Source organism: Cydia amplana, chromosome 7, assembly GCF_948474715.1.
Source record: "Cydia amplana chromosome 7, ilCydAmpl1.1, whole genome shotgun sequence".
NCBI lineage: Eukaryota > Metazoa > Arthropoda > Insecta > Lepidoptera > Tortricidae > Cydia > Cydia amplana.
In genome coordinates this window covers 6,827,407-6,853,539 of record NC_086075.1, presented here as the reverse complement: position 1 = coordinate 6,853,539, position 26,133 = coordinate 6,827,407, and the positions used below count along the sequence as shown (strand labels likewise).

The window sequence follows — 26,133 nt, the reverse complement described above, 5'->3', positions numbered from 1 at the left end:
GGGTTATGAATGGGGAGAGAAGGTTTGAGAGGGGGGTAAGAAGGGATTTTAAGGCTACTGCTACAAAAATAATGTATTCCAATTTAAAATGGAGCATTTAAAAAAGAGCATTACGCATAATAAAAAAAAAATCGATCCAACAATCTTCCAAAGTCACCTTTGTATGAAAACCCCTCTCATCCCAAATACGAGGCACTACGGGGTGAGGTGGGTTTTCCTCTTTATCGTCAAAGTTATGAAATGGAACTACCCAAAATAAAATAAAAACTAAAATACAAACGTCCGTAACACTTATTATATACCTACACCATTCAGTTTTCATATGTAAAAATAAAATGTTATCGAGGTTTGAATTTCAGTTTTGACCCTACTCACCCCATTTTACGGTAGTAGTACATAAAACTACTGAACTATTTTTCCATCCGTACTAGTGTTTCATCGGGTACATAAGTACTTAATTGCAGTGATGTCACTAATTTTCGTCTTGCGCATATTAACGTTTCGTGTCGGCGCACAGATTAAATCTAGTAGGTACCTATACCACGCGAATTCAGCTTAATCAATGCGTTTAAATGAGATACTCAGATATAGTTCTTTTTTTTTACTATTAGAAAAAAGGTAAACAATATTAACGTGTTTTTTTTTAAAAGCACTTTTGAAAAATTATTCACGGCAAATATGTAAGAATTAAGAATCATAATACGATTATTTACATTATTTTTCTTTCATAAGTAATAGTTACTGATATTAAAAAAGCGTTTTTCCATTAAAAGACACGTCAAGATCGAGTAGTCTTTTTCTAATGCTAAAAAAACGAACTATAGTCACTGCAGCGGTTACGTTACAGCGATGATGCGAGCGATGTCACTGTCAATTTCCTTGATTAATTACGATGATATAGTTGCAGCATTGCTGTCACGATTAGAATGCTCAATTAATCACATAGTTCATAAGTACGTCCGTGATGGTAAAACTGTTAGTTCTTAATTGTATTATTGTTGGCATCTTTGTACACAGTTAAACAATAAAATACTATCTTATCTTAAGAACAGTATGCACATGCTCTATAATACCGGCCACTGTATATAGAATATATATTTTAAGTACTAAGTACATTATCATTTTTATTTTCCAGTATACGGATTGGGAAGAAATAACCGACGGTTACCTGAACCAGAAGATGATTGCAGACATAGTGAGCGATTACTTCTTTGTGTGCCCCACTAATTACTTCGCGGAGGTTCTGGCTGAATCTGGCGTTGACGTGTTCTACTACTACTTTACACACGTAAGTTATTTTATTATATAACTTTACGAACTCGAATTGATATCGTACAAAGCATTAAAAAGTAAAAAATATATTTTTTCTATTACAATGATTCAAATTTCAACTAGCTATAAACGATGTAAAGCTGGAAAAAAACGGTACTTCTGCCCTAAATGGTCTAGATTGTCTAGAAGAAGGCATTAACAGGACGCATAACAGACTTATAAGTTTTTAATCCTTCAATAAATAGTCCAAGTATATCTTTACAGCTTTAAAAAAACCTTGAATTATTGCACAAAACTGTGTACACGTCACGCCGTTATATAGGATGTCTCCTGTAACAGGAGCAATAAATTAAACTGTAGGCTGTACTCCTCAAGCTGACCAACATTTGTTCAGCAACTTTTAGAAAAACTGTTATTTTATTTTATTACACTATAAAGTTTATTCTAAGACGCAATGTATTGCAAATTTTGTTATGTTTAAAGCGTGACAGGGAATGTTAAACACACTGATGTTCGCGTACATTGAAGGCAATATTTATTTTGTATGAAAAAGAGGAAGTCTAAAGGATTCATAATTTTTAAAAGTTGTTTAATAAAAGTTTTATAGTTTGAGGATTATAACATATATTATGTTTTAATTATTTGCTCGTGTTACAGGCAATAGCCTGTATTTGTGTGAATCCCAAACCGCGCACCACCAAAATAAGTGAACGTCGATCCTGGCTTTCAAAGGTTTCGTGATGAAGACGCTCTCCAAACAGCCGGGACGGCTAACACGTTAATTTGGCTAACGAACCAAACACGAGGGCTCTCACAGAAACGCTGCCAGCTACATTCGCTTTTTGCCTTAACCTCTATCCCCCCAGAGACCTATAAAAAGGTCTCCTGTTCCATTCTAATTTGAACTTTGTGTTGACAAAATAACATTTCATTTTGCTTGGCAAGGTTTGACGTATGGGCGGCTAGAGGTTAACGCTGCAACACTAAGCTCAAAGAGAAATCCATGTGGCCGTGTTTTGAAGATAGAGTAAATGTTGGGTTTCATATGAACACGTAGGTAACATTTGCAGAGGAATTTTTAACGGAGAAATATTTGGTAACATTTAGATTTTACTGTGTGTGCCAGGTGACTTTTTTAACAATGCTTGAGCCCCCCCTACTGCGCTTTTACTACATATAGAACGTATACAATTTTAATTAGTTAGTGTATCAATAAAGTACAACCATTAGGGTGAACACTTTTTAACTGGTATTTTAATCGTAGAATAAATGTTATTAAACTTCAAAAATAAATGATATTTAAATACGATAACAGTTTCATTCTGAAACCTAAGTTAAAATTAAATGCAAAAGTTCAACCATAACAAACAGAAACTTCAAGACAATGAATTGTTTACGCCCAAACTTTAAACAAACTTGGGGATTCCACTTTCAGCTGACCTTTGAATGTATTTCCAATAATTCATTCATTTTATCACCAACATCGACGCCTACTACTGACCTTCAAAGATTATGGTAATTAATTTTAATTTATTGTATTGTATTTTTGACATGTGTGGAATATGACTGTATTTAGAATTATGAACTGAATTACGCATAAATAAATAAATGACTTAGATTAATTTACTAATTATTGCCTAATTTGTTTCCATCATTTACCTAAATATTTAACGAAGGTGGACTAGGTTTGTCTATGCCTTGAGGACCCAAAGTGTCTTAAAGCAACTTGTATTTTACTTATTTTTTTATATTAAAACATGCCTCCGGCGAGTCCGGCGTGCGCAACGTTATCTATTTTATTATTTATTTATTGTTGATCTTGAAACTCTAATAACAGTACCTAATAAGTAATAACAAAATAGCTGGAAGGTAAAAATAAATAAATTTATTTAGGTGCCACTTTTTACATTCAATTTAATCTTAGAAGCACTGGCGTTATGAATATTTCATTTTGCTAATATGCTGGTGTTTTTAGACATATTTGCTGTAAAGATTTTTTCAAATTTACGCAATTTAATATGGACCTGTTCATAAATAATTTGTATAAAGGTACATTTTAACCGTCACCAGACTGAGAATACAGGCAAGCCCTAGTGTAGGAACCAGCTCTGTATGATACTGTGGAATATGTTGTGTAAATAAATAAATAAAAAATCCAGGCAAGCCCTAGTGTAGGAACCAGCCCTAGTAGCACGGTCGCATTTTTATCGTTTATCACCATGCCTGTCACGTTCTAACAAGTATGTAAGTGCGAAAGTGACGGGCATAGTGATAGTCGATAAAAATGGAACCGTGCTGAGCCCGCTGCTCTGTATGATACTGTGGAATATGTTGTGTAAATAAATTAAAAAAAATCTTTAATCAAATGAAGTTCAAAAGTCATTATTTTGTTTTCCTTATTGATATTCCCGCCTCTTTTCAATCCCTCACATGGATCTCATGGCTCTTTGTTCAGAATAAAACTAATTCACAATGGATTTTATTGAGATAGTTATATAGTATTCCGGCGTAACGATGACAGTCATTGATTTAATTGAAATAAAATTATGATAAATAAAATAGAAACAATACCCATTTTTTTTTTCAAATGGTTGAATAGTAGAATGATTTAGCCATTTGACCGCAATTTGTAAAGCACGGCTTTGACATGTACCTACCCAACCTCCTATTTATCGTAATAATGGTAAGTATCCAAAGCTCCCGATCCGATAGCACTTTCTCCAGTTGACAAGTCACACTTCAATTCGTTGGAGACGTAAGGACACTTAACGCAGAAATAAATTTAGATAAACGAACTCGACATTATAAAGGTGTACCCGGCGACCCCTGTGCGGATAAAATGAGATAAATGGCTGCCGATAAATCATACGTTGCCCGTTGATGGCGCGATTTGTCAAGAAAATAATGATATTATGACCTATGAGGGTCAAAAACTTTCGGGAAAACTGGCGCCTTTTCTATGAATATTACAAAGATTCGGATATAAGAACGGAGATAAGAACGATTTTAAGAAGGTTGTTTACACTGAAAAAATACTTACACTGAAATAATAATGAATACCATATATTTTAAGTAAAAAGTTTACGTCCTTACAATGTTCATAAGATAATAGTTGTCCTTAAAAAGGACGAGATTACGAAGTACCTAATGAAGGGAAATTGGTTTGTTTGCATTATTTGTAATTTCTATTGAAACTAATATATGTATGTGTTTTAGTGAATTTACAGGTGAAACATAATAGTATTTTATGCAACCGTTGTTTAAGAGAGGTCAAAAAAGGCGAGTGGCGTGAGTAACAATTTGAGGCGAAGCCGAAAATTGTTAATAAAGACGCCACGAGTATTTTTTGACTCAGTTAAACAACGTTGTATACAATACTTTTTCTACGACCAAGCACTTACTTTGAAATAAAATTGTAAATTTAACAAATATTTTTAATTCAAGAAGTAGCAAAAATGGAGGGTACGGGCGGGAAAAGAATGAATGAATGATATTAAAAAAAAACATGTCTATGGTTCACTTATTTGTCAGAGATGACATTTAAAATAAGGTTGGCAACACTGTATTTCATACAATATTTTTTAAGTGGTCATTACACGAAGTATCGTAAAATCGCCAAAAAGATACTGCGTGTATGCACAAATTCTTTTTTGGGGAATAGACTAAAGCCTTGTCTTGACAACTATAAGGTATGGTTTTAAAGGTGTGTGCACGACCCTTTAAATGACAAATAAAAGTACGGGAGTAGAAAAACTAACTTAACTAAATAAATCTAAATTAAAACTAAAAACAAACACTTAATAAAATTAAAATAAATCTAAAAAATTGGACCCCTTTGGCATGGTGCCGAGGACGCTGGCAGCATTTCCCCGCTGTATTGCGAGGCTAATACGCTGCGCGAGAAAACTGCCAGCGGTCACCAATTTTATTTCTAAGTATTTAATTTTAATTCCACAATAATAAGTAGCTAATATCTACAATAACTTTTGCTTCCACAAGTCAGACAAAGGCGTAAGATTACTCAAGCGGCTACGTAACAAACGGCTGTGGTCAGTTTTAATAAATTATGGGTCAGACGTGGCCGGTGGCAAAGGTCACAGATTAACAGCGAGGTATTTCGGGTTCCGCCCGACGCCGTTTCCATTTCTGTTCCCGACGCGTCTGGTTTCTGCCTCGGATTTATTTCGATCACATGCAACTGAGGCCGGTTTTCAGTTGGGACAGTTAGGGTTTGCGGGACGTTGGTCCTGAAATAAATAATTAGGTCATATTAATTCAAATAAGCGAAGTTTAGAAAGCTAGAAAATACTTAAGGGGCCCACTGATTAACAGTCCGCCGGACGGTATCGGCCTGTCAGTTAGAACAAAAAGTTGACAGTTCCGAACAACTGACCTGCGGACTGTTAATCAGTGGGCCCCTTAGATGTGGATTTGCACTAATATTCTATTCTCACTTCGAAGGACCTTGACCGCGGATTATAAGCAAGTGCCGAGTCAATTGGTCAATTAATTAGTGTTCAAGAGAAAACTCAAATAATGTAGGTACGCCAGCATTTCTTAAAATAGGTAGGTTCCATTTAAGATTCAGACTGTCAATTGCCGCCTCAACTGCATTTACTCGTGTTCTGAACCAATGAATTACACGTACTCGCGAGGTCATTACATATACAAGATGTTGACCTTTAGTGGCCTGACTACGTCATGACAACGCATAATATACTCGCCGCAGCCCAGCATTGTTACTGCAATCGCTTGCCGAGCGCAATCAAGTTGAACATTACAGCGGACCAGTATAAGCGCCCTTCTGTATTACACATAGTTATTAAGATGATTCAGCTTAAGAGCCCATCAACGTGCACACTAGCGCCACTGCTAAATAATCGTGAATATTTAAATTTAACGAAATATATTTAAAAAAGGGGGCCGCTACGTACTGTATCTTGTATTAAAGTACCTTTTGCAAACATCAAACTAGTTTCTATGTTGCTGGATTCGTCAATCTATTGCGTTCAAAGTTAAAACGGCCGTTTTTGTTTTTAACCGCCTTCAAAAAAAAAGGAGGTTCTCAGTTTGACCCGTATGTATGTATGTATGTGTGTATGTATGTATGTATGTATGTATATTTGTTCGCGATTATCTCGCGTTTAGCTGAACCGATTTTGATGCGGTTTTCAGAAAAGTGTTTCTTACATTCTGGAGAAGGTTTTAGTATACATAGATCTGAGCTGATGCTGAACCCAGGCTGTACCTAGTGGAACTCAGGTTTGGTGCAACATAGGCTCACGCTGTTTTGGTCATCCGACACGCCTTGATGAGCACTTGGGAGAGCAGTACCCAAGATAGAGCTGATGCTGAACCCTGGATGTACCTAGTGGAACTCTGGATGTACCTAGTGGAACTCAAGTTTGGTGCAACATAGGCCCACGCTGTTTTGGTCATCCGTCTCATCTTGATGAGCACTTGGGAGAGCAGTACCCAAGATAGAGCTGATGCTGAACCCTGGCTGTACCTAGTGGAACTCAGGTTTGGTGCAAAATAGGCCGACGCTATTTTGGCCATCCGTCACATCTTGATGAGAACTTGGGAGAGCAGTACCCAAGATAGAGCTGATGCACCAAACCACCCTGGCTGGCAGGTTTCACCCTGGCTGTACCTAGTGGAACTCAAGTTTGGTGCAACATAGGCCCACGCTATTTTGGTCATCCGTCACATCTTGATGAGCACTTGGGAAAACAGTACCCAAGATAGAGCTGATGCTGAACCCTGGCTGTACTTAGTGGAACTCAGGTTTGGTGCAACATAGGCCCACGCTATTTTGGTCATCCATCACATCATGATCAGCACTTGGGAGAGCAGTACCCAAGATTGAGCTGATGCTGAACCCTGGCTGTACCTAGTGGAACTCAGGTTTGGTGCAACGTAGGCCAACGCTATTTTGGCCATCCGTCACATCTTGATGAGTACTTGGGAGAGCAGTACCCAAGATAGAGCTGATGCTGAACCCTGGCTGTACCTAGTGGAACTCAGGTTTGGTGCAACATAGGCCCACGCTATTTTGGTCATCCGTCACATCTTGATAAGCACTTGGAAGAGCAGTACCCAAGATAGAGCTGATGCTGAACCCTTGCTGCACCTAGTGGAACTCAGGTTTGGTGCAACGTAGGCCAACGCTATTTTGGCCATCCGTCACATCTTGATGAGCACTTGGGAGAGCAGTACCCAAGATAGAGCTGATGCTGAACCCTGGCTGTACCTAGTGGAACTCAGGTTTGGTGCAACATAGGCCCACTCTATTTTGGTCATCCGTCACATCTTGATGAGCACTTGGAAGAGCAGTACCCAAGATAGAGCTGATGCTGAACCCTTGCTGCACCTAGTGGAACTCAGGTTTGGTGCAACATAGGCCCACGCTATTTTGGTAATCTGTCACATCTTGATGAGCACTTGGGAGAGCAGTACCCAAGATAGAGCTGATGCTGAACCCTGGCTGTACCTAGTGGAACTTAGGTTTGGTGCAACATAGGCACACTTTGTTTTGGTTAACCGACTTGTCGTCGTGTGCCTATGTGGGTCCACTAGGTGGGTCGATGAACTTTTTTCTAACTGCCTTTAAAAAAAGGACGTTCTCAGTTTGACCCGTATGTTATGTACGTAATTATGTGTGTATGTTTGTTCGTGATTATCTCGCGTTTGGCTGAACAGATTTTGATGCGGTTTTCAGAAAAGTGTTTGTTACATTCTGGAGAAGGTTTTAGTGTACAGTACATGGATGGTTTGAAAAACCAATTGGACCCGGTAGGTGGCCATGCTATCGGTATACCTACCAACAAATTTATGTTGCTAAAATTAGATAAAATAGTGATTTAGATAAAATAGTGGGAGTGGGAGTCGTACTCGGACTGGGACTGGGAATGGGAATGGGAGTGGAAGTTGGAGCAATATACATACAAATCGTTTAGCACCAAAACGTCATATTATGTTGTGTCGTGATTATCATCGAGTTAGGCCATCACCAACATTAGTAGACTAAATGGAGAGCCTAACAAACTAGTATTTTAGCCCAAAACCTAAAATAAATGAAGTATCTACCTATCACTAAAAAGTAAAAAATAAAATAAAATAAATAAAAAATAATTAAAAAATTAAAAATAAACAAAAATAAAACCAAAATAAAATAACTTAATATAATATCTTTTTTAAAAAAAGGGAACCGCCTTCAAAAATCCAACCCACTGAAAAGTACAAAATAATTTTTATATGGCACCCCTTTACGTGTCCAGTCCCTACTATCCCACGGCGTAAAGCAATTTTTTGCCAAAAAGTAATTAATACCTAATAATAAGAAAATTAATAATCATTCGGGTAATTACTTAGTTTTTGAAGGCGGTGCCAAACCAACAAAAACAGTCTTTACTACCAATCAGAAAAACAATACGAGTACGTAGTACCTACAAGAACTAAATTAATGAGTAAACTAAGTATGTCTTTATAATGCAAGTAAGTACGTCTTCGTTGTCTAAAATATCGGTTCTCAAAAATTTTGGTTTGGCACCGACTTCAAAAACTAAGTAATTACCCGGATGATTATTAATTTTCTTATTATTAGGTATTAATTACTTTTTGGCAAAAAATTGCTTTACGCCGTGGGATAGTAGGGACTGGACACGTAAAGGGGTGCCATATAAAAATTATTTTGTACTTTTCAGTGGGTTGGATTTTTGAAGGCGGTTCCCTTTTTTTAAAAAAGATATTATATTAAGTTATTTTATTTTGGTTTTATTTTTGTTTATTTTTTGAGTTTATGAGTTAATGATTAAGTTTGATGTTTTCAAAAGGTACTTTAATACAAGATACAGTACGTAGCGGCACCCTTTTTTAAATATCTTTCGTTAAATTGAAATAATCACGATTATTTAGCAGTGCGTACTAATAATTATTAGTGTGCACGTTGATGGGCTCTTAAAGTTGTATACTGGTTTACATGAGAACTCCCGCGGTATTCAGGAAACAAGATCCGTTCTAGAGAAGAGATCAATACGATATGTACTAGATACCTGGTAGTTTAGATTTCAACTAGATATCCTTTGCAGCTGAATTCGGACAACCAATTTCACTTTTACGTTAAATTATCGTATTAAGATCGTTTCAAAATCGTTTTGTGATCTAAAAATACATAACGAGACGTTTTAGACATTGTGGAAATCGTTCAGGAGTATCTCCAGAATCGCGGAAATGTCAAATTTGACAGGCTAGATCTTAAAAATATCATTGTCGTATCTTGGTGATGTCTAATAGATATCTAATAGATGTCTTGTTCCAAATCCGAATCGGGCTCGACTCTGTAAGCAATGGTAATTTGAGGCCAGGCGTGCGCTTGCATTATTAAACGAACCCGGTGAACCAAACGGCTGCTTTTAATTTTATGCCCGACTTTTAAAACCTTAGCTCAGGGAAACTGTTCCAGCTCCAACCCTTTTAGATATTTGCCAGCCGATATGAAGGGTCGAATTGAATTATTGATACCATTCAGCGAGCCGCTGTTACGAGGAATAAAGAGGTTTTTGGGTATTCAGTTAGATTGATGTGATAGGAACTGATTTAATTTTCCCACACTTTCTGCCTTTTCATCGTTATTGTTAAAGTCGTAAATTGACTTGATCCCGTTGTATCCTATCTGTAAAACGTAATATCTATGGGCATTCTTAGATGATGCGACTCGATGACGAAATATGACTTTGATTTTTAATCATTCGTACTTGTAACTTCTGGATGGTTTTAAATACCTATTTCGTTTCCAAAGTTACATTCAGATTAGTAGTGACGATTTATAAAATGCTATGATGGAATCAATGAAAAAACATAGCGCATACTTAGTATACAATTAAGGACGCTTTTTGCTTTGAATTATTCCTTCGTTACACAAACTCTTTTTAGGTAAGTACAGAAAATATATCAAATCCGATTCCAACCTTATTGAAAATATTACATAACAGGTTCGAAACAGTATTTTAATCAATCGGGAGTAGCTTTGACTGCTGTTATAAATTTAACCAACCACCAATAAAATAAAATACGCTGGAGCGTGTCGAATACCCAGAATAACCCGCAATGATTTAATTAAAACAATTTTGCGGACTCGCGGTTTAAATAATTGTGTAGTTTACTGCATTGCCCAGAAATACTGCGTCGTGGGGAAAAATATACAATAAAAATGTGCAACTCTTACCGTAAAAACCAATAATTTGTATTTTGTCTGTTAGCTTTTAAAATACCTAGTAAGGTAAACGCACTAGTGCTCGACATGCTAATGCCCAATAGATGACACCCTGTTGTTGACACTCTATTGAAAATGACTTAAGTTTCAAGATGACATGTAATGGGACCGCGTCGAGCACCAGTACGTTTACCTTATGTACTCGTATTACCGAGTCTTTCAAATAGGCATGAACACGTTGAAAATAAGAACTAATAAATTGGTATCCTATCGATGTAAATTAGTGTGAGGATCTCTTTTAAGGAGCTTATGCAAATTATGGTGAATTGTGTGTTATGTTAAGTGTGTCGTTTATATGCTAATACGAGTTATTACGGCGGTACGAGTATAAAATACATTTCACGATAAGTACGGCAGGCTTAACCGCTAGAGTAGGTAAGTACTTACCTACATTCATAGTATTTTCATAAAACATTATTCATTCATTTACACGATGAATCAATCTTAGACGTAGGTACATAAGTACCTGTGTCAAAATTGAGAAACAATTATTTTCAAGCATTAAATATTTGATCGTTTTACTCGTGAAATGTCAATGTTGCCGGTTTCAGAGCTGATTATTATGATATATGAGCGCATTATTCTGATGTACTGTCAATTTATTTAATTTCCAACCCAATTCGTAACTTGTCACAGTGATAATCAACATGAAAGTAGCTAAAGGCCTCATAAATAGGTACTGTTGTCACTGTGCCAAAGTATGAAATGGGTAGGAAATGAAATTCTTTGACTGTAGATACAGTCAAAGAATTTCATTTCACCGCTGATGTAGTACCTATGAAAGCAATAAATAAACAGGCGAATTCAAAAGTACACTGACTTCAGAATGGTATCACAACTTAATTACACAACTAAGAAATAAAGTTATCATTGCATAGCAATAGTACTGTTTGTGAGTTCGATTACGCCTTTAGAATTTGTTGGCTTTACAAAGAAAAGTCCAAAATTAAAAGGTCTGAATAAAACACGTAAAAAAAATTCTACTAAAATGTCCACTTGGTTCCGGGAAGTATGTAATTAAATAGTTAATCGTGAACTTTTCTTGCCAATATCGGATTCCTAACAAGCAGCACTTACTGCCGTATTCGAACTTCAAGATATTCACAAGAGACGACACGTACTAGATCCATTCTAGATACGTTAATATAGTTTAGATTTCAACTAGTTCTCTTTTGCAGCGCAATTCGGGCAACCAATGTCACTTTTACATAGATCAGATAGATCGTGTTAGATATCTATTAGATGTGAATTAGATCTCTAAGTAATATCTTGCGGAAATCGTTCAAGAGTATCTCCAGAATCGCGGAAATGTCAAATTTGACAGATTAGATCTTAAACATATCGTTATCGTATCTTAGCGATGTCTAAAAGATATCTAACAGATGTTTATTACAAAATCCGAATCGGGCCGTAATTGTGTCCTTACCTCTAATAGCTACTTCCAATTAGCCCCAGGTCAACAAAAACTTCTTTACTTAACTTAAGGCTTAATTAACCTAGATATTCGTTAAAAACATATTTTTAGTGGTCTAGAAAGTTTTTTGTATAAGCAAGTTGATTCTTTATTGTACTCGGTTAATAATCAAAATCCGATTTTTACTTTAGAGTGTGCGTCAATTTAAATGTAGGTAAGGCTTAGAACGCACTGCGATTTTATTTCTTGCGGATTCAGAACCGCAAAAAATGTAACGTACGGCATGTTTTATATAAGCGCACGCACTTGCGAGTCTGAAACCGCAAGAAATTAGACTGAAACCGCAAGAAATTAGTCGCAGTGCGTTCTAAGCCAAAGGTAAACTCAATTTGCGCCAGCCTACATATCGGATCTATACATCTGGTATAGTTGACCCCAAATTCAAAGTAACTCGTGTTCATAAGTTATTGAAAAACTTGAAATTTATTTATAAATATGAGTATTTGGTGTTTATTTTCCTCCTCACTTGGTCGTGGTCATGTCCGACATGTCGGACGACAAGGAATTATAATTTTTCGCTGTTCGATCACTCGGACTATAAGGAATTTTATATTATTATTCCATTTCGACTATTGAGCCACGAGGAATTCTAAAATTACACTTAGTTCGAAACTGTAGGACCATGGAGATCGTAAATCGGACACTGGAGGGATTCATCACTTTTTAGTGTTCTGTACAATACTTTGTTCGTGGAACACCAAACTTATGGGATAACTTCGGTCTTGCAAATCAGTTAATTTTAGTTCATCAATTATTTTAATAGCATTAACATCTTTTTCAGTTTATAAATAACCAGCGACCCGCCCCGTCAACGCACGGGTTAACAAATTATACATAAACCTTTCTCTTGAATCACTCTATCTATTTAAAAAAAAACCGCATCAAAATCCGTTGCGTAGTTTTAAAGATCTAAGCATACATAGGGACAGAAAGCGGGAAGCGACTTTGTTTTATACTATGTAGTGATTAATAAATATATATTTATTGTATTTAATTTCCAGCGCACAAGCACAAGCCTCTGGGGCGAGTGGATGGGTGTGATGCACGGGGACGAGATGGAGTACGTGTTCGGGCACCCGCTCAACATGTCTCTGCAGTACCACACCAGGGAGCGCGACTTGGCCGCTCACATCATGCAGTCTTTCACTAGATTTGCTCTTACTGGGTATGATTATTTAACTATAGATGGTCAAGCAGATCTTGTCAGTAGAAAAAGGCAGCAAATTTGAAAAATGTAGGTGCGAATAATATCGTCCCATAGAAAAATTGAATTTCGCGCCTTTTTCTACTGACAAGATTTGCTTGACCATCTATAATTTGCATTATTGTCATAGCCGATTTGTTGTCGCTATTAGGCCTATTGCACCATCCCACTAACCCGGGGTTAAGCGGTTAAATCGTTAACCCATGGTAACTCCAGGTTTAACCAGTTAACCCTGGGTTAGTGGAATGGTGCAAGTGGGCCTTAGAATATTAAATCCGTCACTAATTTTATCAATACAGTATGTAAACTAACGAAAAACATTTACTCAAACCCGTTAATGTGTAATAAAGGTAGGTATTGTAGTAAAAGTTGCTCAGTGTGACCTACACATTAACGGGTTTGAGTAAATGTTTTTTGTTAGTTTACATAGTGTATATGTATTGTTACCTTAATTTAGGTAATGCAGTTACTGGGAATAAGAATTCATAATGTAATTAGTATACTGTGACCCTAATTATGTAGGTACCTATGTGAAGAACTATGAACATTCTTTACTATTTTTTGTAAACATCAAAGTCTATCTTCAAATCTATTACGTACCATAATGTCCATTTCCTACTCGTATTTTTCTTGCAACTTTTACTTTAATCGCGACTTTTACTATTGATAAGCTACGGTTATAACGAAGGTCTGACTTAGTCTAAATCTACTAAGAAGTTTCATTCTTAAAATCTTGATTACGGAAGGAAAACTCGTTTAACTTTCGTTCGACTTTCGATGAAAAAATCAGCTTAGCTTATGGGATTACGCGACAAATGTGTTCGATGTAGATAACGCTGGTTTAGTAGTAGTTGTTGCCCGCGACTTCGTTTATTTGAAATTTTCTCTTGACATATTAATAGCTGCAATATTATTCACTGATTGGTAATTCAAAATTAAATCATTATTGCACTCAAATATTTTAAAATGCGCTTCAACATATTTCCTTTGAACATTTAACGAAACTGAATCTATAAATAAGTTTTAAATACGTAAGTAAATCAATTCTTCAGTGTAAACTGTGTCAAAGATAAGTAAAACTAGAAGACATAATTATGGCAGCATAATTTAGTAGGAAAATGTCAAGGCCACAGAATGACCAAGTCATGACATGTCAAAGGTCGTAAAGACCAACACGAAAAAGGCAACCGGTACATCTACGGTTCACTTGTGCGCGAGCGTTCCTTGACTCCAGATAATAACATGTAAATATTTCTTGATTTCCAGCAAACCACATAAGCCAGAAGAGAAGTGGCCGCTCTACTCTCGCGCGTCACCTCACTACTACACGTACACTGCCGACGGGACAAGCGGACCGGCGGGCCCACGCGGCCCGCGCGCAAGTGCCTGCGCCTTCTGGAACGACTTCCTGAACAGGCTCAACGGTCTGAAAGGCATATAACTCGTCTTTTTCCTTCATGTCGTCTCAGCTTTGCTTAATGTTTTTATTGGTTCATATTTATTTTATTCGCTTCCTTCAGCCCAAGACATTACAAATACACTAAAGCCGGTCTGTCATAACATCACACCTCCTCCTCATCACACTTCTCTACTCTTACAAAATGCTACATTTAGCCTTGGATAAATACAAATATTTGTATTCCCCTAAATTGCATGTCAAGAAAAGAAATATTTGATATTCTCTTACGCATTTGCTTTGTATTTGAAGTTTAATGAGACTAATTGATGTCAATCCAGAATTGGAGCGTGTTCCCTGCGACGGGGCAGTGACTGGACCCTACAGCAGTGTGGCCGGTACTACTCTCCCGGTGGTCCTGCTCACAGCGCTCGCCACCACCGCTGCCCTCTAAATAAAAATACTAGAGAAGAAGTTGGTGAAACAGAAAAAATGTGCTTCAAATGTGTTTCAGAAAAAAAAAACGTTGTGTGTAACAAAAGTGGGTAAGAGATTAGACGTTGTAAATGGTGAACAAACATATTTCTTATGGAGATTGGATAATTGGATATTTTATAGCTAAAAAGCATTTTGGATGATATTGGGAATGACTGGCAAACGGAACTGATTCTTGTAGATTAAGGTCTTAGCAAATGTACGCACTGGTTTTAAATCAAGTTAATTTCTGTAGGTAGTATAATTTCCATTAATAGTAACATTCTAATTTAGGTAGGTACACGATGTTCCTTGTCTAGTTGTTTCGTCTGTTTGATGTTGCAAAAAATTATTTTAATCGTAATTAATAATGATAATATATTAAAATTTTAATGTTTGATGTTAGGGCAAACATGTACAAAAATGTTATTCGTAATTTTAATATTAAGAAGTAAACTACTTGCGTGGGAGTATGCTGTGTGAAGTTTTTATATAAAAACATATACGAGTATAATATACCTACCTACGTTTTAATAAAACAGTATAAAAATAAACTATTGACGTTGACAAAATGTAACGCTTTTATAATATTTAAATTACGAACAACAAACATGGACTCAGTTTTTTTAATGAAGATAATTAAGTCTTTAGAATTTGTGTGTGTTATAATAAATACATACCATTAATTAGGAAATCTGATGTAATAAGTTAAATGCTTTGATTGTAAAAGCAATGCTTTCACTGAAAATTGGATTATCACTATACATATCAAGTGTGCCTCTGCTTGAATAGCAAAATAAAACATATCTTTATTCTAGTGAAATTTAGAATTTGATATAAATATATGAACATATTGTAAAAGTAGAGCGTATACTATGCGACGAATTTTTGTTGAGGTGTTTATTATTATATATAGGATGCTACTAAATGCGTACCACTCGAGGATCTTATGAACTTCAAATTCTTATGACTTCAAACAGATGATAGAATATTTTGTAAATAATACCTTTTTATGACTAAAATGCAAAGTTATTGTTACCTACTTACTAACGTAATATATATATGAAAACGTAGACCTACGTCTTAATTTTTAATAAAAGCACTTATAACTTACCTTCGTTTATAGGTGGGAACCTCTATTTTCTTTAGAATCTTTACCAAAATACTATACTACTAATTTAAACTATAAATACAATAAAAAAAAAACATTATGTACGTTTTAATATATGAATCGCGATTAAAAGTATTAAAGTTATCCACACTTTACATATAATAGGAAATATCCAGAAATATCAGTCTACCCTCTTGCTTTACACTATGAGCCATAAAGTTTTCATAAATCCCGTTCTAAGCCTTGACAAACTGCGGAAAATGTCTAATCTGTAGCTTATAAATGCTTTAAGTGAAAATCGTCTTATGAATTTATATTACGATTTATATATTTTTAAACATGAAATTTGTACCTACTAATTCGATAGGCATAATAAGAACGTATTGGTATTAGAAGTGATTGTCAATTACTACCGAGATGTGAGCATGGAATATGTGAGGGATACTGAGAAGGATTGCTAAAATACTTGTACAAAATTTCGGGAAACAACATTGCATGCCAGTCGTCTATTCTACAACACTTAAATGTATGAAAGTAGCATTACAGTTAACATGTTAAATTTGTTACTAAATCAAGTATGCATTTTAAGCTTTCCAAAAATTTATGAAACACATGTTTTGTAATCATAACATTAAAATAAACCATGATAAAATTATCCACAATATATTAAAAAAAAACTAGCTCATGAACTTCTGCAATTGTAATGTTACATACTTATTACAAAATCTTAGCCCAAGAAATTGGTCAATCATGCAACTACTGAAAACTGGCAGCAGTTTTTATATCTATACATTAATCCTTCAACGTCCTCGATTTTATATTTTTTTATAATTAAAATAATCTCATTGATATAAGCAATTCCACTTTTTTGACACGTCCATTCCTTCGATTGTGTATTCTTATTGTAGTTTAGATAGAAATAGAGTTGCACCTCTGTGGGTAATTATTTAAAAAAAGTGTTTCAGCGTTTTAACCTTAGCAACATACGCAATAACGCGATCGCCACAATAAAAATAAATAATTATATATGGTGATTTGGGGAACGTGTCACGGATACCTATTACAAGATCTGATTAAGAAATATTAACCAAACATAGTCAAGTTGCTATAAGTTTCTAGTTTGGTCATGAATATATTTTTCAAATTATAAACAAAGAAAATCATATTTTTCACAATTTAGCCCTACAGTGATCACTTTTATGTAAAAAACCATACTTTACTAAGTAAAAAAAATAAGATGGCCATGATGTTTACATTGGCAAGTTTGTTATTAATATTATAGGAAAACTTTAAACTTGTTATTTTTCATTCTTCATTAAAAAGACGATCAACAATAATTATAATGCCAATTTTTTTTATTCCTGATCACGTTTCTTAAATCACCTTTATCTAATCTATCTATCTATCTATCTAATACCTTTATACGAGCAATTCTTGTATATTTATTTATATATTATATACTTCGGGGATCTCGGAAACGGCTCTAATGATTTCGATTAAATTTGCTATACCTATAGGGGTTTTTGGGGGCAAAAAAATCGATCTAACTAGGTCTATTCTCTGGGAAAACGCGTGTTTTTGAGTTTATATATATTTTCCGAGCAAAGCTCGGTCGCCCAGATATTAATTATTAACTATGCAAGGCTGCATAAAATTCCTGGTTCTCACAATACAAATTCAGTCACGGTAGCATTAATTTACTAGTTGCTTTGAATAACAGCCGTAACATCAACTATGATTGACTAAACGGTTGAAGAGCTGTTACATTTTTTTTAATCGCCCTAGCTGTTACCCACGTTTACCTCATAGTTTGCAAAATTGTAAGTTTTAGGTACCTTGTTAGGCGTTCCTGGTTTTACTTTTCAATATTTCACTGCGTTATTATAATTAGGTATGTGAATTTGTCCTCTCATAGATTATTAAATAGTAGACACGAGAGTAAAGTGCACACCGATTGCTTTTTATGCATCTTAGGCATTTCAAGAGTCTTGGGACAAAAATAGGTCGTGTTTTGTCATTTTAATCGTGAAATTCCAAGGTGCCGAATTTGCTTTTAAAATTTATAAAACCTATCATATCTTAACCTTGAAATTAGTAAACTACATAATGAAACTTCAAAATCGTAAAATTTTTAATTGATGCATTTATTATGCTAATCATTTTTGTACGTTATGGTCACTAAAATTAAAAACATCAATACATTTGTATTCCATAAATATTCTTACTTAAAATTACTAGCCACTTTTTGTTACAGTTAAGAGAAATGTATAAAATAGCATAATCGTTAAAACAATGCCGAATATTAAAATATTGAGTGTACTTACGTGTACAACCGTACTCCAATTAATTAAATCGCAATAAGACGGGTCTCTTTCGATTCTAGGAAGTAATAATAGGTGATGGAGCTTTTATATCATGTAGTGACATAACCCCACACGTCGCCATAGCAGATGTGTTGAAATGAAATGAAAATGAAATTATTTATTCCAGAAATAGTTTCCATATGTTACAAAAGTGAATATGTTAGGGAACAGGCTATACTTTTGTGAAAATGAAAATATATGTTGACAGACCTGAAAGTAGAATATCGAATTAAAATATAGTCAAATCGACCATGACATCACCAGCGCCACTGCGCCAATTATAATTATCACAAAGGTGATGATCCTTTTGCCGATTTCGACCATGGCGAAAGTAACGATAAGTATTGTATGAAATCATAAGTACCTACTATGCATTTGTTTCCCAAGACTCTCAGAGTATGCGGTAAGACTTTTACGTTGAATTAAGCACAATTTGACAAGTTGTATGGGATAGCTTTAATTAGTTAATATTAATATGTAAAGTGATCTAAATAAGGGTAAGCTAACGTAGTGATGTATAATAAAGTTAATGTAATGAATCTCATATTGTGTTACTAACAAAACGTATGTTGAAATATTCAGTAATTGTAAAATGTAAACACATTCATGTAATACAAAACATGACATAATTGTTAAGTTATTAGTAAAACTTTCCTACTGTTTATTTTTTTCATTATTTTTATATAGATATGCAAAGTTAAAAATAAAACAACAACATATTAGCCTTATTTATGCACTAGTAGGTAATTATAAAATAGTCAGAGTTTATGCAATTATAATAATATTATTTACTTACTATATATGAAATGTAATGATTTACGTAACAAGTAATGAAAATAAATTGACCATTCATATCTAGTTTGTTCTACATATACTTAACTTGTTATTTTTCTGTGGGCCTAAAATTCTTATTCTTGAACCAGCAAAATAATAAATAGTCTTACGTTTAAGTACCCAGGTATAGTGGCATTGCATACGTACAGTTTTTTAAGATTTATTGTAATCTACTCAATAGATAGTAGCTCGTAGTATTGGTAAATTAAGTTTAGATTGAATGTGATGCAAGTAGTGGTTTTTGATAACTAAACAACAACTGCTTAACCTTCTATTTAATGAATGAAGTAAATACTAAATACAATCTCACTCATTCCAGTAGCAAAACACGAATTAATTCAAACGGTATCAAAGACGACAAAAGTTCGTCATTATTTACAATACTATAGTAGTAGAACTACATTCTTTAAAACGGAACGAGATTGCTTTCATATTATTCATAAATTTTGCATTACGTGATTGACAGCCACTATCATTAGTTATTCTTAATATACATATTTTAACACCTTTGTGAAATGACCTGTTTCAGTAGACGACGTTAAAATATTTTAACCTAACTAAAGTTCCATTGCCTACAATACATTATGAAAATTAGTTATTTTTATCACTTACTCGTCTCGTATGATTTTACATTCCATGTTTTAATTTTATTCAATAACTATAGTGGTTGGTAAAAACGCTTTAGTTCAATAGAATATACATAGAGACTTCGTGCCATACAATTATTAGATGTGTAGAAATTTATAGAGAAATTATAATGGTGTATGTTTGTTAGGGAAGGTAAATGTTCAATGTTATTTGTAAAGCTTCTACCCGATATACGAGCCGCTGTGTGCATTAGATTCCGCTAGAGTTGCTAAAGACTCATATTATATTCTACGAGGGCCACAAAGAAACCTATCAGGTGTATTTACTTGGTAGTGGCGCTTTGTAGCGTCGAACGAAAATTGTTTATGAATTTTATGATACAAGTGTAGAACTAAAGAAATGCTGAGATCGAGATAACAACACGAGTTGGGAATTCTTTTTCTGCACGTATATGAACGTTTTACAATGCGTTATGCGAGAAAAATATCTGACAGCAATAATATTAATCTCATAAAATATCTCCCACCCGCGCCGCCGCGTGGCCTAGCGCACTTATTTTTTTAAGCATAATAAAAAGGGACGGCTCGATTCGAACTTTAAGATACGTCAAATATTACGTTTAGATACAATTTGGATTACATATTTCACTGGCCGACAGTTTTTCTGTGTTCGAGAAATACTGCTTTATGTGGATCCACAAGAGAACGGTCCGAGTCCGGGCAGAGGCTTCCGACACTTTGTTTTCTATGACGGGGCGATCGGTGATTCTGATCACGTGATGCTTCCTATAGGTATAGGAAACTGAAGTGTCGGATGCCTTCTAGCGCGAGTCATCCTTAAAGTAGTACTTTCCAAGTTGTATATGCATTGGAAAATTATTAAAAAGCGTCATTGTCGAGTGAATTCACTAGGAATGAGGCCGTAGTTTTAGGAGTATGTTTAAATTTAAAACTCGACTCAGTTTTTGCCACACCAATCATAAGAGTTGTGATTCGATGCATATAAAAACACTATTTATCTCATTAATTATTTAGTAAAATCATCTCCATTCATCCATTCAATAATTTTCCGTACCTATTGATTGATAATTTGATGTAATAATTTAGAGAATTATCTAGGAAGGTCGAATCTTCAATAGGCTTAAAATCTTCCCTTAATTGAAATCTGAACAGTTAAGTCGAGTACCATCTAACGGCTACCATCAGTTTGACGCTGATATACTCGCTAGCGTTTGCGTAACTTACTTTCTATGCATCTCGCTCGTACTCGCACATTAGTGCGAGCGAGTTGTATAGAAAGTAAGTCAGGTAGACGTTACGTTTGACACTGGTACGGCGAACTATACTTGAGTCTTTACCAAGACTAGACACCGCTTTACATTAGGTGCTAATAAATGTATACATGTGGGTATGTGCACTATTTTTTTGTACTCTTGACAACTAAATGCGAATGACGTTGACAATATCTGTTTTATTTGTATCCAGGTGGCGTGCTTGGTTGTATCTGTAGGCTTTTCACGTGTTAGATGAGTGTGATTTCTGTGTGATTCTTTTAGAAATCCTGTTACATATTTTGTACTACATTTTAAAACGTATCCGGGTAGTATTCAGTGTAATGATAATTGATTGTAAAAAATGAGTCACCGTTATATTTTTTCGAAGCCAATTAGCGTTGACAGTTGTCGTAGGAAGAGAAAGTCATAACGCGGAGTAAATCAATTTGAAAATGTTATGCTGTGTGTATTGATGACACAAAATAAATTATTAATCATTAAATACCTAAGAGGTTTTGATTTCACATGCATACTTAAAAATAAGGAGGACTAATATGATCTTGCATTTCACTAACTATATTCGTAATTCATTTAATAAAACGGCACTTGTTGGTTGACATTTAAATTTATAGAACAGAATATTTAAATAGGGGAAAACTACTGGCTTGGTACCTATTTTTAAAAGAATGGTGCCAATCATTAACGATATGCCAATAGTTTACCCTACTTGAGCTTATTAGTTTCACTTACTTAATTCAAATCTTGCTTTAGAGTTTGAATACGATGTTTCTTAAGAATTAGCTAACTATGAACTTACGTTATACGGAATTTTAATAAATTAATTGTTCTTCCTAAAGTTCGGTCACTGTAGTAAGAATAAATATTTTATCGGAATACCGTTAGACAATAGTCATAATATTTTGCTTTAAATATCCAATTAATATCTCTTACCTGGAAAATAATCAATAAATTGAATTAAAATGTGTTATTTTTGGTTTCACTTCCCGAGCCCTGCTAATATTTTTATCCCATTTAATATGAATCAAGAGCCTGAAATTTTTAAAAATTTTAGCTGTCAAAAGTTGACGTTAGACAGTTCTTGTTACCAGGCGTCGTACAGCACCAACTGCGTCAGCTGTCAAACTTGGGGGCGCAACTTTTTTCTTGAATTTTACACATCTTATAGACTTTATTATTCTGTAGTAAATTTAAAACAGAATCCATATTAAACAAAGTTTTATATCTGAAGCCCTCTAGTTAAAATTTTACGAACCAATATGATCAATGGAGACGTGTTTGAGCTAAAAGAACGTAGTTTAAGAAAATTAATGTAGATGGCGCTGATGTGTGAACCTACCGGAATAGCTTACAATTTACAATGGCTTCCAGTATACAGCGTAAGTTAAGAGCCCATCGACGTGCACACTAGCGTCACTGCTAAATAATCGTGATTATTTAAGTGTAACGAAATATATTTAAAAAAGGGGGCCACTACGTACTGTATCTTGAGTATTAAAGTACCTTTTGAATACATCAAACTAGTTTCTATGTTGCTGGATTCGGCGCTAGTGTGCACATTGATGGGCTCTTAATATATAATCGAGGAAGAATGAAGATATAAATCTCGAGAAGAGTCTTGAATTTTGTTTAGATCATTTATCGTTTGTGGACCGCTAGGAACCGTCACAACCTTTTAAAATGTGTTCCATCCTGGAAAAATTCGCCTTTTACCAGGCGTGTCTCACTCCGCGATTTCGTCGCTTTGCTACAGCTAGCTAAAAGTACATCCGTTCGGCCCCAATTTTGGGGAAAGCCATAAGCCGCGCGTGGCGCTGTCGGCACCTAGCGGCCAGAACTGTGCTGATCGTAACAGACGCGTTTTGTTAGAGAGTCTTCTGTACTTAGTACTATTATTTATTCTGTGCTTTTACTCTAAATCTTCGCACTCTATTATAATAACTTCTGTGCCAACATTAGCATAATAGCTTATTGAAATTCTACCCAAAAAGTGCTTCGCACCTTCCTGGAAAGAATACAGCTTATTGAGCAAACATTTGAATAAGAAAGATTGTTTGTCATTGATTACGTTTTCGGGGTACATATTAAACTTGGAAGCATACGGAACCGACTTCTATGCATACATTTCAAGCTGTAATGATATTATTTGCTCTCATTAATATAAAAATAAGAAAAAAATACAACATAGCTACGTTGCATACAAAAAAAAAACCTTACTCTCCTTCACACTTTTTGGAAACTGACATTACATTACCAACAAGAAAAAAATATTAATAAAAGTGATTTGAAAATAATTTTGCCCTAATTATTGTATTTTATTTGGTCCCGTCTACGCCAAATGAGAACAATGTACGAAAAGTCACAGCGTTACATAAATAAATGTATGTTCTTGAGACCTCGCTAGACTAGATGGATGACTCCATCTTTTTAGGGTTCCGTAGCCAAATGGCAAAAAACGGAACCCTTATGGATTCGTCATGTCTGTCTGTCTGTCTGTCCGTCTGTCCGTCTGTCTGTCCGTCCGTATGTCACAGCCACTTTTCTCAGAAACTATAAGAACTATACTGTTGAAACTTGGTAAGTAGATGTATTCTGTGAACCGCATTAAAATTTTCACACAAAAATAGAAAAAAAAAATCAATAAAGTTTGGGGGTTCCCCATACTTAAAACTGAAACTCAAAATTGTTTTTCCTCAAACCCATACGTGTGGAGTATCTATGGATAGGTCTTCAAAAATTATCTTGAGGTTTCTAATGTCATTTTTTTTCTAAACTGAATGGTTTGCGCGAGAGACACTTCCAAAGTGGTAAATTGTGTCCCCCCCCCGTAACTTCTAAAATAAGAGAATAATAAATCTAAAATATATATATATATATATATATATATATATATATAATATATATATATATATGTACTTACAACAATAACACAACCTATAATTGTGATACGATGTACGCACTGTAAGCATACTTTTACGCGATACTTGTACATGCTCATTTTTAAGTTGTAAGGTAGACGATTAAATGTGACGATTTCTTTGAGCGTGTTACCGTAATGTAACAGTAATTAAAACGTAATCACTTGTATGCATTTATTCTATTCTTACAAATTTAAGTTAATAAGTAATTAAAACTATATGTAGTGTTAATAAGTGATGTTATGTGTTAATAAGTGATGTGCTTGCTGCATGCTGATTAACTACCCAAACTGGTATGTACCCATGTCCGAGCTCACTGTTTACTAATTCATATAATATTAATTTAGTAGTATAGGTACATATATTTCTCGTGTAAGTGAAATGTAAATCTTTAAACCGAAAAAGATATATGATGTACATTATCATGCAAACTTCCACCGAAAATTGGTTTGAACGAGATCTAGTAAGTATTTTTTTTAATACGTCATAAATCCCCTAAATACGGAACCCTTCATGGGCGAGTCCGACTCGCACTTGGCCGCTTTTCGAAAATTGGACAAATTCATTACGTACTTGTCTCCTGCGAAGTTTAACTACCGTTAAACTCAATTAAACTGGCCATTTACTGCAAAGTCGAGTTTCCATTAAGATCACAGGGAAACCAAGAAGCAACGAACGGTGATTGCATTCAACCAAAATTAGCTTATGACGAAATCATTTCTAAGGTAAATAAACGAATTACTCGAAACGCTGACAAGGTACATAATTGGCCTTGACGAGCAAATTTCTGAGAATGATTGCTTATTTAAATAGGTTCTGGTAATATTTTACTGACGAAGACTAATATTCGCGTACTAATGAGGTTCATAAAAATACTGATTCGACAGATAAAACGTCTGAACAAACTATAGGTACTTTAACAGGAAAGATCGTAAAAAATTTAATGTCAAGAACTTTATGAGGTCTTCGGTTTTATTAGAAAGACAAAAGCCGCGAAATTAAATAATCACAATCACATTAAGGTAAAGTTTAGGAGATTTTATACACGACGTTTTACAAGTACAGTAATAGTCCAGTAGAAATAAATCCACAGATTTACCACAATACGGTGTACTGCCATATCGAAAAAAAAATTTTTTTCCCAAATTTCACTATGCTACAAATTGGTCGCAAAGAACCTAATATTAGTAATCATTGTCTGAAAAACAATTCGTCGATGCCTACGCTAATTGTATTCTATGACAGAAAAGGGGTCAGAAACAAGACAACGCATTGAATTTTGACTATATCGATGGATCCTTTTTAGGGTTCCGTAGCCAAATGGCATAAAACGGAACCCTTATAGATTCGTCATGTCTGTCTGTCTGTCCGTCTGTCTGTCTGTCTGTCCGTCCGTATGTCACAGCCACTTTTCTCCGAAACTATAAGAACTATACTGTTGAAACTTGGTAAGTAGATGTATTCTGTGAACCGCATTAAGATTTTCATACAAAAATAGAAAAAAAAAAAAAAATTTTGGGGTTCCCCATACTTCGAACTGAAACTCAAAAATTTTTTTTTCATCAAACCCATACGTGTGGGGTATCTATCTATGGATAGGTCTTCAAAAATGATATTGAGGTTTCTAATATCATTTTTTTCTAAACTGAATAGTTTGCGCGAGAGACACTTCCAAAGTGGTAAAATGTGTGTCCCCCCCCCCTGTAACTTCTAAAATAAGAGAATGATAAAACTAAAAAAAATATATGATGTACATTACCATGTAAACTTCCACCGAAAATTGGTTTGAACGAGATCTAGTAAGTAGTTTTTTTTTTATACGTCATAAATCGCCTAAATACGGAACCCTTCATGGGCGAGTCGGACTCGCACTTGGCCGCTTTTTTCTGATCTCCAACATTGTGTTGTTATAATTGTTATAAATAAAGCTGATA

The 26,133-nt window shown here is 34.8% G+C and overlaps 2 protein-coding genes across 3 annotated transcripts in view; both read left to right on the top strand.

Annotated features, from left to right (window-relative positions):
- Positions 1-15,481, top strand: part of LOC134649435 (acetylcholinesterase-like) — a 71,446-nt gene extending 55,965 nt beyond the window's left edge. The window contains exons 4-7 of the mRNA XM_063504186.1: positions 1,136-1,288; positions 13,022-13,185; positions 14,491-14,648; positions 14,962-15,481. Of these exons, the coding sequence (XP_063360256.1) occupies positions 1,136-1,288; positions 13,022-13,185; positions 14,491-14,648; positions 14,962-15,074 (588 nt within the window). The 3' untranslated portion in view covers positions 15,075-15,481. The remainder of the gene's footprint in view (positions 1-1,135; positions 1,289-13,021; positions 13,186-14,490; positions 14,649-14,961) is intronic.
- Positions 1-26,133, top strand: part of LOC134649432 (serine protease nudel) — a 246,051-nt gene that overhangs the window by 130,523 nt on the left and 89,395 nt on the right. The window lies entirely within an intron of this gene.